The sequence below is a fragment of the Dromaius novaehollandiae genome, chromosome W (assembly GCF_036370855.1).
Source record: "Dromaius novaehollandiae isolate bDroNov1 chromosome W, bDroNov1.hap1, whole genome shotgun sequence".
Lineage (NCBI taxonomy): Eukaryota > Metazoa > Chordata > Aves > Casuariiformes > Dromaiidae > Dromaius > Dromaius novaehollandiae.
This window is the reverse complement of record NC_088130.1, coordinates 32,975,232-32,991,042: the sequence shown is the minus strand read 5'-3', so window position 1 is coordinate 32,991,042 and position 15,811 is coordinate 32,975,232. Positions and strand designations below refer to the sequence as shown.

General features: G+C 36.7%; 1 protein-coding gene across 1 annotated transcript in view; it reads right to left on the bottom strand.

Annotated features, from left to right (window-relative positions):
• Window positions 1-516: 516 nt before the first annotated feature.
• Window positions 517-15,811, bottom strand: part of LOC112988495 (solute carrier organic anion transporter family member 4C1) — a 33,082-nt gene continuing 17,787 nt past the window's right edge. The window contains exons 8-13 of the mRNA XM_026109051.2: window positions 14,337-14,532; window positions 9,244-9,397; window positions 5,916-6,103; window positions 3,739-3,803; window positions 2,558-2,695; window positions 517-1,402 (exon numbers count right to left, since the gene is read on the bottom strand). Coding sequence (XP_025964836.2) covers window positions 1,278-1,402; window positions 2,558-2,695; window positions 3,739-3,803; window positions 5,916-6,103; window positions 9,244-9,397; window positions 14,337-14,532 — 866 coding nt within the window. The 3' untranslated portion in view covers window positions 517-1,277. The remainder of the gene's footprint in view (window positions 1,403-2,557; window positions 2,696-3,738; window positions 3,804-5,915; window positions 6,104-9,243; window positions 9,398-14,336; window positions 14,533-15,811) is intronic.

Below are 15,811 nucleotides of genomic sequence, written 5' to 3'. Positions count from 1 at the left end.
TAGCTAACCCAGCAAAGGAGCCTTTTGAGATAAGCTAGATGGGTGTAAGTATGTAACAGCTGCATTTAGAAAATTCGATAAAACAAGCCATTTGCTACCCTCCTTTACTGTAGCACTTGATTAGAACCTCAGTAATGAGTCAGTGAGGTTACAGTCCATGTACCCAGACATAAAGGGCATACACTTGGCTACCTAAGAGTGAAGTACACAGTCAGTTGAAGAGAAAGGAGGTCACAAGTTACTTTAACTTCAAAGTTAAGCTGCTGCAGAGGATGTATTGCTCATTAAAAATATGTCTGTCTATTACTGAGTGATATTTCAGTAGCAGGCACTATAGTTTAGTACCTAGTTAGAGTGGCTAATTCACATCTGTTGTGCGCAACAGATACCATTTTAATGATGTGCAGCATGCAAGTCAAAAGGACCAACTAAAGCTATGCTTTCCTATTGTTGGTGCTTGCATGCCTATGCCTTGCTTTTTCACCATTTTTTGAGTGGAGAAGTCCAGAGCTCAGCCACCACCTAGAAATAACCTAGCACACACAGAAGTTGTAAGAAAATAGGTTTTATTTTCAAATTTTATAGAAAAATGCTAATAATGCCTAGAGAGAAGCTTGACAGCAACTTGCTATATATATCCCAGATAGAAAATAAGGCACTTAATTTAACAAATATTTTGTTGTTATGAGCCTGGCTAGCATATAACAACTATTTACACTTTTCTACAAATACTAAAAAGTGAACAGTTTATGCCATTAAGATAGCATGTAAAAATATTTTTAAAACTTGTCCATATTTGCACATTCCCAAGTATATCTACAGTCAAAAATGTGTCTAAGGTACTAGCCCAGATTATGTGCACATTAAAATAATTCCCATTTTAAACACTGACAGTTCCCTTTGATATATCAAGTTACTTATTTTCTGCTACTAGTCTCACTTAGTTATAATAAGCAGCTGAAACATGCCTCAGTCAGTCCAGTTCAGTTCATTTTTCCTCTTTTTGAAAAGATTATTCCATCTTGTTTCACTTAAATTAGATGCTTATATTTAGAAGTCAGCCACCTGGAAAATGTGTCACTTTTTGGAGATACTCAGAATACCAAAAATCATGCTCAGAAATTAGTGAACACTACAAATTCACAAATATTTTAAATTGTTCAAGAATTAAATACTGCTCTTTTATACTTAGGTATTATTGTACAAGAATTTTGGTACAAGTGTTGTAACAGATTATTCCTATTGGCTTCTTTTGAAAGTCCTCAGTTTGCTCAGGATTATGTACGTACAGCAGATACCATTTCTGAATCCTTTTGTGACAGGGCTGAACTTGTTGGTGGAGGCTTATATAGGCAGACCGCCATGGTAACAAAGATGATCGTGATGATTTTACAAGCAGCACCTGGAAGCAAATAGGAAAGTTTCTGCTGCAAATCACCTTCAGCAGTAGACAAGAATATTTCTGTTATTGTAAAATTTCACACCATAAGTTATACTGAAAGATTTGGATGTTATGAACTTCAGTGAATTCTGGATGAACTACAAAGGGTAGGTAAAAATCAGTCTTCCCCCTGACCCATCTACCTGCTGGTTCTTGCTTGCAGCAGTATTTCCTTTCCTTCACTCTATTTCTTCACCCCATTGCAGCCTGAAGCATATCTCCCTTACTTCTTGCTTCATTACTATTCTTTGTCTCTTCGGTATTCTTTGCCACACACATGCTGCAACTCCCCCCTTGTACAAACCTCTAAGTATTCACCCCTCAGCTACCTTAAAAAGTCCTTCCATTTACTCTTCACTGATACCAAGTGGTGTTTGTGCAACATTTCTGGGGGAAGACAGACTAGAGGAGGGATTGTATTCAGTCACTGAAGTATGCCTGAAAGATACTGAAACCTGAAGTTGTTTGCTGCTTTTTCAGTTCGAAGGCTAGATATCAGCAGTGCGGTTTAGGCAATTTGAGTACCATGATTGCCAGAAGGCAGGACAACTGCAACTATCACAGATGCAAACCTGACACCCTCACACACACTCAAAATATGCATGCACATACTGCCCATGCACATGCACACCTGAAGGGAACCATTAAACAAGCTGGGAAGTTTTTTGACTAGTGTTTAGAGATATCTCCAGACCCTGATATTAATTCAATGAAAAAACTGAAATGACAAGTGTGAGAAAACTCCTCAGACCTTAAGTTGCTAACAAGTCAAGAGAAATTAGACTGAAATGTGTGCCAGTTCCTTACATTTCAGAAAATAGTGTGGGAAGAGACTGAAGAGCAGAACTATTTCATATTCTTATGTTATAAAAAACCTTTTATAGCTCATTTTTAATAACCTTAGTGGGGTCCTGCTCCTTCTGATATTTTCCTTTTGATATTTAAAAAGACATCTCAGATTGAGGTTTTTTTTTTTTTTTTTACTTTTAACACTGCTGCTAAGAAAACATAAAAGCTTAAGTTTCCATTTTAAAATACTCTACTTTCCATCTAGCAGACAAGCACAGTATATCTATTACCTTGTACATGTACTTCATATGTAAAAGAGTCACTTACTTATACCCATCAGCAGATAAGCCATTCTTTCATTATCATAAACCCAACAGGCTCCTTTAGTTTTACATTCATTAATATCCCATAGAGTACAACTGTTGTCTATTGCCACACCAAACAATATTGGTCCAGGAATAGTACCTAAAAAACAGTAACATGTTTGAACATTTGAAGTAGTTGGAATAGTCTTACCTGACCTGAATTGATACAGAGAAATTCCAAAGTGGTGGGAAAGGTAAGATGAGACCCACACCCCATAAACAAGCATTTCAGTCAAGGCCATAGGGCTCATATTACATAGCAACTGTGCCTCTCCCATTGATCTTTATTAATAGGTAGTATGCATACAGTAATTCACTTTTTCAAGCAAGAGCTTTCTTGAGAGAGCTGAGCTTCTCATAACTTCCTAAGCTTTCATAGGAAGATAAAAGTGAGTAAAACTTGGGGGGGCGGGGGGAGGAGAGAGGGAAGTAGTCAAGGAAGCAGGATTCTAACTGAAGAAAAAGAAAGTCCCTTTCTTCAGATTAAGTATACCAAACAGCTGCAAATGCAAAGGATTAAGATATTGGTATGAATCTGTATTCAGTTCTGTATTTTTTCCATCAGATATAGACAGGCTTCTTGGAAAAATTCCATGTGGAACAAGTACTAATGTTATTCCTTTTTAGAATTCATTGGATTTACGTAATCCTTCTCAGAACAGTGCTTTCTAAAGCAGATGTTCTGCATCTAAGTATAGCCAATGTTATTACAAACACTCCAGGTACACACTGCATGTTCACCCAGCCTGCTTAAGGCCTAAACTAATCTTAAGCTAACAAGCAGCTATATCCTCACTACAGCTCTTCTACCTAGGATCCTTGTGTGATCCCTAGATTCTCTATGGAGGAACATATCAGAGGCTGGGAGTTCATACAGTGTAAATATCTTGTTGGTAGCAATGCTGTTAGTTGCTGCCTCTTTTCAGCTGCAGTCACTACAGGCTGTGCGAAAAGTCCTCCTGTCCTGTGCTCCACAGTGGAGTCAGAGTCTAAGCCACAGATTGCATCTGCCTTTTAACAAGTTTATTCCAAGTCCATTAGAGACTGCTACAAGCTCCTCTCAAAGTATCTTAATGCATCATTTTTAAGTTTGGAAAAATGTCAAGGGTTTATATAGACAGGTATTTCAACAAGAAGTCATACCCAGTAGTCGTAGAAACACTGACTGTACTCCAAGCGCAAATGAACGCTGTTTATCTGGCACACACCTGTAAAACAAACAGATTTGCCATTTAAGGCCTTGGTAAACAAGTTTGTTTTTGAGAAACTTGGAGGAACTTTGTTCCTTAATGAATATGCTTTGTCTTAATATATGCTTTTAACTTATTGATTTCTAAAATCCTCTGCAACCAAGTGTCCAGAACAGAAATGAAGAACTTCAAGTGGCATTTGTCAAAAGATACAAGAAACTCTTATAGAGTAACTACATGGATTGAGTGTTTTCTTCTTCTGGAAAAAAAAAAAAAAAAAAAAAAAAAAAAAAAAAGATAAATAGAAAGCTAGCTTATCAGCAGTATCCTGATATACTGCCTAGCATTTTTCCGCAAAACAACCAAGGGTTTAAGAAAAACAGGGCTAGAGTGTAATCCCAAATTATGTCTAAAGAGGCCATACATGAACTGGGACTAGGCTTTAGCACAGCACTGTTTTCCCCTTTGTTTGAAGGAGGGGGAAAAAAAAAAAAAAAAAAAAAGCTTAGTCACCTGGCCTTAAAACTGATCAGTTCTAGCCTGTGCTATGCAAGTCAGTATGCTGATGTAACAACAGTAGGTAACAATATGATGCAGCATTAAGAATTAACTCATCCATTTCCTTCAGAAATTTCTCTAACTACAAGAATTTTACCCTTACAATATCTTAAATACCACCAGAAAGAATAAATACAGCTTCATTCATACAATTCAGTTTCAGCACTGTTTTTCTTACTCATACTGTATTATATATATATATATATTGAAGCACTGTCAGGGCAAAAGAGACAGTACTTAAATATTCAGGAGCAATTCCCTCATTGTAGAGTATGAGGATTAACCATAGACAGACATCTGAGGTAAGCAGTTATCAGCAGGCACTGTTAGGATTCCCCATCCATGATGGCAAATAGCAGGAAGAAAATGAGCAGTCTCCCAGTCCATATTTATTTCTAGTACTAGAACAGTGTCATAAATACATGAACTCACCCTTGAAGTCACACAAAACAAAGGCCTACTGAAAAGATAGAGTATGCTACAATAGCTTTCCTCACATTTAGCTATTTAAATTAGTTCTTGACTATTTAAGCTGTGCTATAATCTTTTCCATGGGAATTGTCTTACCATTTTAGTTGAAGTGCATGAGGTTTCCAAAATTCCAAGTGTTATTACTTAGAATTCACTAAAACTGTCAGCTCAAGATTTGAAGCATACAGCAACACTTCACATTATTCTGCCCCCAGACTAGCATGACAAGCTGTTAAACATACATTTACACCAACCCTGAACAGGAGGCTACTACAAAGCATGGTTACATCTTCCCACCTTGCCAGCCTAGAACTCTGGAAAAATAGAATCTAAATCCCACTCTTAAAACATAAGTGTACAGTACTTCTAAGTCTATACATCATAACCATTTTATTCTTCTATCTTGTAGGTATTAGAGGTACAAGTCAGATTTCAACATAAAAGTGAGAACAGCCCTACCTTCAAATGAAGGCCAGTTAATACCAAAATGTATCCAGCTTTGGTGCATGAGTTTTAGAGATTTGAAAGAGTCAAACCACTCCTTAACAGGCATATACATGTCATCATATTTGATATTAACAGCTACCATAGAATTCCATTATTACAGCACTAATCTCATATGAAAGGCAGTCTAGAGTTTGACAGTCTACAGTTTGTAAAATCAGGACTCAATCTGAATTTTGAGACAGGAATCAAAGGATAAGAAGATCTGGAGATAAGAAGTCTTCCTTAAACTAGATACTGTTATTTTGCTTTTTCTTTGTGCTATTTAAAATCCTGACACTACCATGAACAGGGCAGTTGCATATTTTCTTCATCCAAGTACATGGCACATTTATTTGTTCTTCTTTTGACTAAGACAGAGCAAATCATCAATTCAAAGAGCATCTACTAATAACTATAGCGATAGTGAACTGTCCTCTCCTTCAAGCACTGCCAGCTTATTACACAAAATACTACAACAGGAAGTTCCCTGCACACTGGTTAGAGTCTATACTCTACAGCAAAAAAAGAATTAAGAGCATTTTACTGATCTGAGTTTTTTCGTTTTTCTTTTTTTTAAGAATTGATGTTATCTACTTTTCAGCCTAAAAGACATACCTGAGAATTGCCACAGTTGTTGGAGTAACAGCCATAAATGTAAAAACAACAGCAAAGAAGAAGAAGGTCAGAAATAAAGGTAAAAGTCTGCATTGTACTGGACATTTCCCAGGGATAGCTTCATAGAGAAAGTCTTCCAAATTATTTTCTCTTTCCTGTTTCCCAATACAGGAGCAGTTGTGAAAAGTCTGTAATTTATAAAGCAAACAAAAGTTAACTCTCTATACATGATATTGTGACTGAAACTAATGCAATAGATGTTCAGGGTACCTGCATCCCACTGGACACAAGAACACACACTAGCATTACAATATGGGAAACAGACCACTTCCTGATAATCACATGACACTGCAACTCTTATTTTGTAACTGGTTCAGCAGAACTAGGCTAATCCAGCTTATTTGAGCAATAATTATGTTTGTAACCTAAAAAGATGGTGTCTGTCTGCCATTTTGTGCACAGCAAGTTTTAAGGTATAAAGATGAAAAACTTGAAAAGGAGATTTTAAAGTTAGAGGCATGGCCATGTGCAATACAGAATATTACACCAAAACATTAGCAGAGTAAACCATGAAAAGCTAGCTTTCTCACTCAAAGCCTAGTAAGGAACACTGAAGCTGACTGGCACCACAGACTGTTCACAATTAAGAAAAGGCACACTAGAGAGTACTCAAAGCAATATTATATGTATTTTTGAGCAAATCGCCTCTTTGAAAGCATTAAAAACACCACAGAGGAGGAGAGATGTCCTTCATTCCTTTCCCTGAGATAGATTTCTTTTGCAACATTTAACTTCTAAACAAATGAGAGCCAAGGTTGCAGTTCCCTCACAGCAGGATGCATCTAGCACAGCTCTCAAAGTTCTCAGTACCAAAACAGTGTTAGCTGTTACATAGTTTCTTAACCAAAACTGCTGATTATTTCTGTACAATTCAAAAGTTACATTCCAAAGAACTTTTGCTAAGGGCCTGAACTACAAAAGACTGTTACATACACAGAGTCCATTCTTCAGATTCACAGCTACTTGTGCCACTATTTCCTTACACCTTATCCTTCCAGCTTGGATAATACAAGTCCAGTTACAACAGTAGCAGAGCAAACTGCAAAAGTTCACCTTCTTCAGAGGGTTGTTTAGCAAGTGCTAAATCACATGGGGTTACACAGTTGGGTGTTTTTTGTTTGTTTGGAAAAAAAAAAAAAAAAAAAAAACCACACACACACACCACACACTGGGCCATACTTAAAAGGAAGAGACAGGAGCTCTACTCTTGAGACATGAGACTGTACAAACAGTGGAAAGGATAGTGTTCATTGGCTATTCCCTGTACAGGATTTTCTTTTCTTCTAGGGAGAGTTCTGAAGTCCTGCTTAAGAAACATTACCTGGAATTATCTGTATTAAAGCCTTTAACAAACTCAAGCACTCAAAGAAACTCATTCTTAATTTTCCATGTGTCCCTCAAATAGTTATCCTTTGCAACTCTCACTCTGACTTTATTGGGTATCTTTAGCCATGCAAAAAGGATGTGTATACAACTTAAGTACTTGCTTTACACCTTCAACAGAACAGACAGCTAAGAAACTTGCAAAATCCTAGTTCTTTTTACTAGACTCTTTCTACCAGAGACAGATAAAGTTTTTGATAACAAAGCCATCATCAGTCAGGAAGCAAAGTGCTAGCCTTCACTGCTTCCTTGATGCTGCTGAATTGCAGTTGTGTTCCCCAATTCACTTTTTCCTTTATGACTTCATACCTTTCCAAGTTGGTACTTTACCTCTTGAATCCTTACACTATTAACAATCCCCCATCTCAACAGCTGTTATCCCGCTTTAATCTTGCATGGCTCTATTGTCTCAACTTAGCAGTTTCCAGCTGTGCCATATCTGAGCTAATCTGCAACACAGACAACTGAACTCCTAAGGGACCAAGGACTGTTAGAAAGTAACAGAAAGAAGGTTGCACACCAGATAAGTCAGGGTTCAGATGGACCCAGGCACAAGGAAAAACCCTAGCCAGAAGCTGGATTCCCTTTTGCTCCTGCAGGAAGTCAAAAGCAGTTGTGTTGCCACGTAAGACAGAAGAGCAGAATTTCCAGTCTCTAGAAGAATGGTGAAACTAATAACCAGATTTGAGCTGCATCTCCCCATCCCAAGATGCATCCCTTTCACCTAAAAACAGACTTAAGAACGTAAGTTCCTTAACAACACAGTGCACAAGCATTTCATCTGCCACATAAGATCTAATGCAAACTTGAGGAATAAGGATCATATCTGTTCACTGGAAGCAGGCATACAAACTTAAATCATTCCCTCCCACGCTCACTTTAGTGATTGAATGAAAGACTACCACAACTAATTACAATCAAGTACAAAGCCATGTGAGAATAAGCTCTAAACAGTTCCAGGCTATTAGAATCTTTTGTAATCAAATAGTTTTAGCATCTTTAAATCCATCCATGTTGGTTATGAAAGAAGAAATCAGTGAATTTTAGTCTTCCACAGAAGTGAGTAGCCACTCATGTTATTCTGAGTAATACCTGTTATCTTGTTTATGTAATCTTATCAACATTTATAAATCTGATGGGAGGCTGTAAAGAGGATGGGCCAGACTCTCCTCAGTGGTGGCCAGTGACAGGACAAGAGGCAAGGGACACAGACTGAAACACAGGAAATCCCACCTGAACACAAGAACACCTCTTCTCATTTACCTTTCCCCTTTCTGATATAAAAGGTCTCCAGGCACCCCATAGTTCAGTTTGCCTACCTTTAAGTCTTTTCTTGCCTACACTCCTTCCATACCCTTAGTCAAGGGTTTCTTGTGCTAGTAGTGACAAGCATAGAAGAGAGCCTCAGTTCCAGGGAGTCTGGATAACCAGTCACCTTCATGGCTTGCCATTCTGATATCAGAAAACTAATATTTGAGGTTTACAAACTCATAGGAGCAGGTCACCATACATACAATAAACATTACATTATGCTTAAAGATCTAGGTAAGAACTGCAATGTCAAGGCAGTTGCTTGCTCCTACTTTACTTTCCTGATAGTCAATTCTTTTTAAAGTAAATGCAAGTTTCATGTATTTTGAGCATTAGAGTTTTAGAAATACATTTGCAACAAGACACTGCACAGCTGAAAAACATACCAACATTCATCCTACTGACAGATGTCTACTTCAAAGTTCACATTAAGTTTTTCCTGTAGTAGCTACCATACAGATTAAGAAATACTGTGATTTGCTAAGGAAAGAACATTTTCCATTTGTTTCCACTGATATTGTATGAATCTGAAACAGTATCATCTACCCTCAATGAAAATCACAGCTTAAAATACCTTTTTCTTGTTGTTAAAAAGATGTGATGTACATCCTGCAAAACAAGGAGAAAAATACTGGACTTCATCTCTGCCACAGACTGGGTAATACATGGAGCGCAAACATCTGCAGTTAGCATTGCATGGTGCTGTTAAATTATGCAGCATGCCTGTTCTGAAAGGTAAAGGTTAATAAGCTTTTAGTAAAGTAGTTTAAAAACAGTAGACATGCAAATAAGTAATGCAGAATTTATAGGTTCATAGATCTCACAAAATATTCAGTTCATGTGATTAGTGCACTTTAATGTTTAAAAATAAAGCCATGATCTTAGTAGTTACAAATCTAGAGGGGGAATTCCCATTTATTCTGGGCCTGGTTATTTTTGCTTTATTATTACTCCCATAGATTTCTCCAATTTCCATTCCAAATAAAACAAAGGAAGGAAATTCCACCTCCCATCCCAGTTCTCTTGAATCATCTCCTCCCTCCCACACACACACTAATTCATATAACTTGCAATTTTAAGAAAAAATACAAGATTAAAAGTAGTGTGTATTTGGTAATGTCTACTTTACTGATCAAATTCAAAGTCATTTTTGGTTTAGATTCAAGTTCAATTGCAAACCCATTGCATTTCTACTTTTTTTAATCCTGCTAGGCAGACATCTGGCCTGTTCCAGCACCAAGAAAGCTGCACACACTAACTGCAGAGTGCCATGACAGAACCTTGTCCCACCCAACAAAACCTTAAAAATTTGTCTCAGCTGCTGAGAAAACAAATGAAAATCAGAGTTTAACTCTTAGGTACTACAACTACTCAGTTTGGTGTTTTAGTTCCAGTATAGTATAGGCCACAGTATGCTTATATTTGAGGTAGTTCCATTATATTAGGAATATGAGGAGTCAGTTTGGGAAGTGGGAAGACCTCATTAAGCCATGTTTAGAAAGAATAAGAACACCCTTCAGTTTTCTAAACAGTAGTATATGTAATTATTTTACTGTAATCTGAAAGTGACAGATACATCAACTAAAACATAGGTTTCTTCCGAGGAATTTAAGATCGTCACCAATACCAATAGTGAAAATAATGTAGCTAGGCATTGAGCTGGTTATGACACATAGCATTCAAACTGCACATGGAATATTAGGGACAACATAAGTACCTATGTATTTGGTTCAGTTGTAGTATGACTGAACCCTATCAGGTATGTTAGCTCAGTTTTCAGAGAATCAAAGTTTGTCTACTCTGGCTTAAAACACTTCAAGTGCAGCAAAAGTATATTCACAGGTAGTTAATCTAATCACAAGTTTATTCACACAATGTCTTCCTAGCATCTGAAGTGTGTCAAGTCTAGAAGCCTTTATTCAACTGAACAGCAACATTTGCCATCAGCTTACACCTGCAGATGCTGTCCCTTCCCCTGACCTCCAGAGAGGCACTGAGATTTTAATTATGTTCAGAGAAAAATATCAAAGTACAGAAAAAATAGTTTAGTGTGCACAGGTTCCTATGTTCTAACATCACTTTTCTAGATCAGCTTAGCAAGTGAGGCCACACAGGGGTCTTAAAGCCATATAGGTTGGGCATTTTGTCATTGCAAATCAAAAGAGTCCTACAGACTTGGAACCAACAGAGCTACAGAAACATTCGCTGCATTTCTGTTCCTTCAAGTCTTCAAGAAAATAGTAGACAAAGGATTTGCCAAAAAGACTTCTTTGAAGTGTTTAATAGATTATAATAAACCCTATCCATTAGTCCTGCTTATAGCCTACTGTAGTAATAAAATTCATTACAATTAGTACAGTATACATAGTTATTAGGAATGATATACTTTGCTTTTAATATATTTAATCTCAGAAGCCTCAGAGGTGATTCTGTATGTTTGGTACCAGAATCAGACAGACACAAAAAGCATTCTACACTCCCCCACCATTTTTCATCTTTTAGAAACAGAATGCTTGCCATGAAGGCTTTCTTCAGAATCTCAAAAAAGTGGGTCTGCATTGATTTGCAAGTCAACTATCAAAGCATTCTTGTAATTTATTTTTTCAGAACCCAGTGTTTCATTTGTTCAATAATATAAGCAGGAGTCAGTCACTTAGCTATTCTCCCATGAGCTTATGAATTTTACTATGTATTTTAGTTGCCTATTCCTTCATGCAAAGCAATTTCAGAAGTGGCACTATATTAGATCTCCTTCTGACAGAGTTCATGCATCAGGCCAACTACCTGTCAACAAGTAACAGTTAACTAGATAAAACTGAACAATTCTTGATAATTGATACAGAGTGCAGAAAGTTACTTTCCGGACTGGTTAATTCCACATTGCTAAGGGATAAGAGATCATCAGCAACACTGGAACACTTAGAACTACATAACTGAAGTTATGCAAAGCTCTTATCTTGTATTTAAGAAGTTCACTTAGGGTAGGATAAAAAGCAGTTCAGCTGTACCTTTTGTACTTTCAGCTGCTCGTTATCACAGCACCTGGTACAGAACTCAGGCTTGTTTCATATTCTGCTTCCTGTATAACCTCTGGTTTTGTTATATGCAGATTTTCTTGCTCAATAAATATCTATAAACCTAAAACCAATGCTTGCATCCTAGTTTTCACAGCTGTAAAGGAAAGTGTCCAATATAGTCTTACAGCTAGCATTTTTCATATCCTAGAGTACTGCCATATTAAGGATCAAATGTCAACACTGGCCTTTGAATACACTGTCAACTGATAAAGCAAGTTGTAAAGATGAGAATTGGAATGAGTTGTAAATTAGGCTTTAAGGATTCTTCCTAATCACTAGTATATGAAAGTCACTTTATTCATTTTGCATGCCTTCTGGAAGACCAATAAAATTACCAAGACATCAAGTCATTAAATTTCTACTCTACCTCTAAAGTTTTACCTGACCTTCGTGGGATCACTGAAACTATCCTTCTATCACCTTAAAGTTTAGGCAAACAAGGTGACACATAGCTAAGATACTTTTGTCATACATGTGCACAGCAGATCTTACTAGGCAGTACATTGCACAACTTGAGATACAAGACATGACTGGCATATGGCACATCATAACACACTTGGGCATGTGTTAAGCCAAGTTTAAGTTGAATATATTTTCTTAATGCAACTACAACTGTTGCAAAGAGTTAGAAATTTGACATCTAACCTTAAGTTGACAGGACAAATTCAGAAAGCTTGAAGGCAATAGTGGTTACCTGTTTCAATTTTTTTGCATTTACCTAATGAGAGACCTGAAACATGTATTGTCTTTTGTGTCACTCTTTGCATTTGATAGTAAAATTTAACAGTATTTGTCACTTACATTTATGCTGAAGATATTCCCTTAAAGGGCCTAGTAAAATTAGTAGCCTTCATATTCTGAGATTTGTGCACTTAGTTGTCTTCATGAGTAAAATTTGATTTTCATCCTCCCCCCTCATTGTTAGATGTTCTCATTAAGTCAGTAAATAAAGAGCATGATAAATACCAAGTGAAGAAACCATAAACATCTATTCAACAGCTATGGCTTTTTTCCCCCCCTAGAATTATTCCTACTTTGCATTTGCTTCAGAAGTTACAAAACTTTCTCATACCTCTGCCACTCAATCTTTTGCATTTTCAAGGTGCACTTTATGCTATTTCATCTGTTGTATAGAAGTGCAAAGATCTTCCCCATTCCAATTAGGTACCAATGCCTTTCTACACACTGGAGAGTAATTTACAGATTATACTTTTGGACAAGTATTACTGTGACCTAATGAAATATTGAGAAGTTTTTTTTTTTTTTTTTTTTTTAAGGGACTGCTAGCTGTCACTAGGTGCCAGTCCTAGGAAGTTATTGTGCAACAGCATCTGGCTCTTTGGCAGACTCTCCGACAGTTGGAGTTACCTCTAGCGCGCTCAATTCATGACAGAGTAACCAACCACCTGAGTGTTCTCAGTTCTGGCAGAGCTAGCTTCCCTTCTTCCTCCTTTTAAACATCACAAATATATATCCTTTAAAACTGTTTGATAAGTTAGACATTATGATCTTATAGTTTATTCCTTAATATGACATGATCATGCATTTTATACAACATAATGCTATGTTGGTGACTTGATCACATATATTTGATGTTAAGTTTTAAAACTGGTCCTAAGGACTCCATTCTCTAAAAAAGTGATTATTCTTGCAGAAATTTATTTTTGAATCTTGTTTTATGTTTGTCACTTTTCTGAAAGTTTTTTCCCTTGCTATACTGATTTCCAGTACAAGTTTTGTTCACAGCAACAGGAATAACATTCATCCTAGAATTCTGTTATTACAGTTAGTACAAAGATTTACAAATGATTCATAGACTATATTCTCATTAGGAATTAGAACTGCGTTCTTTTGGGGACTGATAAATAGATCTTATTTACAGAAGTCCTTCCTACACGTCAGCCAAAAATTTTGAATCATGTTATTGCTAAGCTAGGTTTACTCCACACATTTCATTCTTCAACTTAGGTCACTGTGAGCTATGCTCTTTGCATTAAACTTCTGCATCTCACTTTCAGACATTAGACCATTTTACCAAGATAAAATAAAGTCTCCTTCTGTAAATGGATGCTAAATGCACTAAAATCTGACACTACAATAACACCTTGTGTTTTCTAGGGAAAAGTCTGCAATCACACTGCAACTTAAATTGCCTCCTAAGTATCTCAATATTCTCTCATGAAATTGTAGTGGATGGCAGATTGCTACCCAGAAACAGACTGGCCAGTTTGTCTGCCACTGGGTAATTTAACAAGACATGAGACACCATTCCCACATATAAAGTTAGCCCTAGTCAATACCATAGGTATCACACCTAGAAGGGTTACAGAAGTTTGTTGTTATTGAGCAGGTTGATCCTGCTCAGAACATTTTACAGGCTACATATGATTACATTTTCTTATTAGTCTGTTATACAAAGAGTTAAAGAACAAGGTTGAGTTCCATAAAGCAGCTGAGTTTTCATATATCAAGGTAAAGCGATACAAGATTTTTTTTTTTTTTTTAAAAAAAAAGAGTTTGCATTCTGTGAAGTAGCTTATGTATTTTAAACATTAACACCAAGCCCAAGAGTGCATTAAAGTATATTTACCCATTATATGTTTCAGAGACACCTGCGAATGGTTCATTCCCACATTTAGCAAATAAAAACACTGTGTTTAATAGTAGTGCCACTGAACAAGTGCCTATCATGAACTTGATTATGCTTTTGCAATCCATTTTGCACTTGGAAACCAAGAAGCCACTTATGATTTGGCCTAGTGCTGCTGCTGGAATTAATACAAGTCCTAGAGGAAAACAAGACACCAGCAATTACACAAAAATGCAAGACAATTAGAAAAGCAATTTAGAGTGCAATTTCATGTTAAGAAAATCATAGCAGTTACCTGTATCTTAAGATGCAGTATGTGTGATGTCATTTTAAAACCATCCTACCTGAATCTGTCAGCATGGGTAATTTAATAATTTCACTGAAATTGATTTCTTCTGCCCTTACACTATCTTTAGCCTCTTCAGAAGTATAACTTAACAGCATGACTTAGTTGTCAAAAACCAAATTTCAATGCATGAACCCAGATTGCTTAGGACTACATTGCCATACTGGGCAAGAATCTCTGAACACTAGTAGGCTGTTTTACAAAGCTTCAAAACGCTATCTCAATGCTTCCCAGTATTTTCATATGCCTGTCTGGTGTCTTATTATACACTTACACTGCAGGCTTCCTATAATGCAATAATTCCTGTTGTACAATATATAACACAAGATAGAATTAAGCATCTACAGAAAAATAGTTTAAGTTGCTGAGATGGGGCAGTTTTACTTTCATTGATATAGTCCCTAATAGTACAAACAGGATAAGTCATTAAGATATTAGATGAGTAACTGAGTACTTTTCTATGGCTAATCTACAATACAACCCAGAAGTGATTGGTTTAGTTTGTGCTGACCTGAGACAACTTGTTTTAGAGACAGTTCAGGTACAGTGTCAGAACTGGTAGAGTAACAGGCCACAGATACCTGTAGTCAAGGTTGGTTTAAATTGTTAACAAGGCCACTGAAAATACTCAGACTAGCTAGTTCAATATTAGTTCAGGTACGGCTAGCCAGTTTTCAACATTTTTGTAAGCATTTCTTTGAAGTTGTACATTTGATTGACACTACCACTATCTCCAACTCCAATTAAAAGCTAAGACAAGCTGGGGGAGGCAAGGCAGAAAAACAGAATTTTCCATTTCATTGTGGATTACTGTTTAAAAACTGACCATGTATTTCAAAGTATTTCTATATAGAAAACTTGCAGGCTGATTTTTTTTTTTGAGGCAATGTCATCTGAGTAGCTGTAGTACTAGTTTTTAGTATTACCCAGGGGAATAAGTTATTCAGAAAGTCCCAAGCACAACATTTCTGTTGGAGCAAGAGCACTTCAATTAGTATATGCTTGTATTGCAGTGCTATAGAGCTGAGAAGTCACTTAGCAAGACATGTTTCAGAAGTACTAAGTCTGCCATCTTCTGCCTTTATCTGGTTGCTGTTCTTCAAAAGTAGTTGTGTTAGAATTACTCATG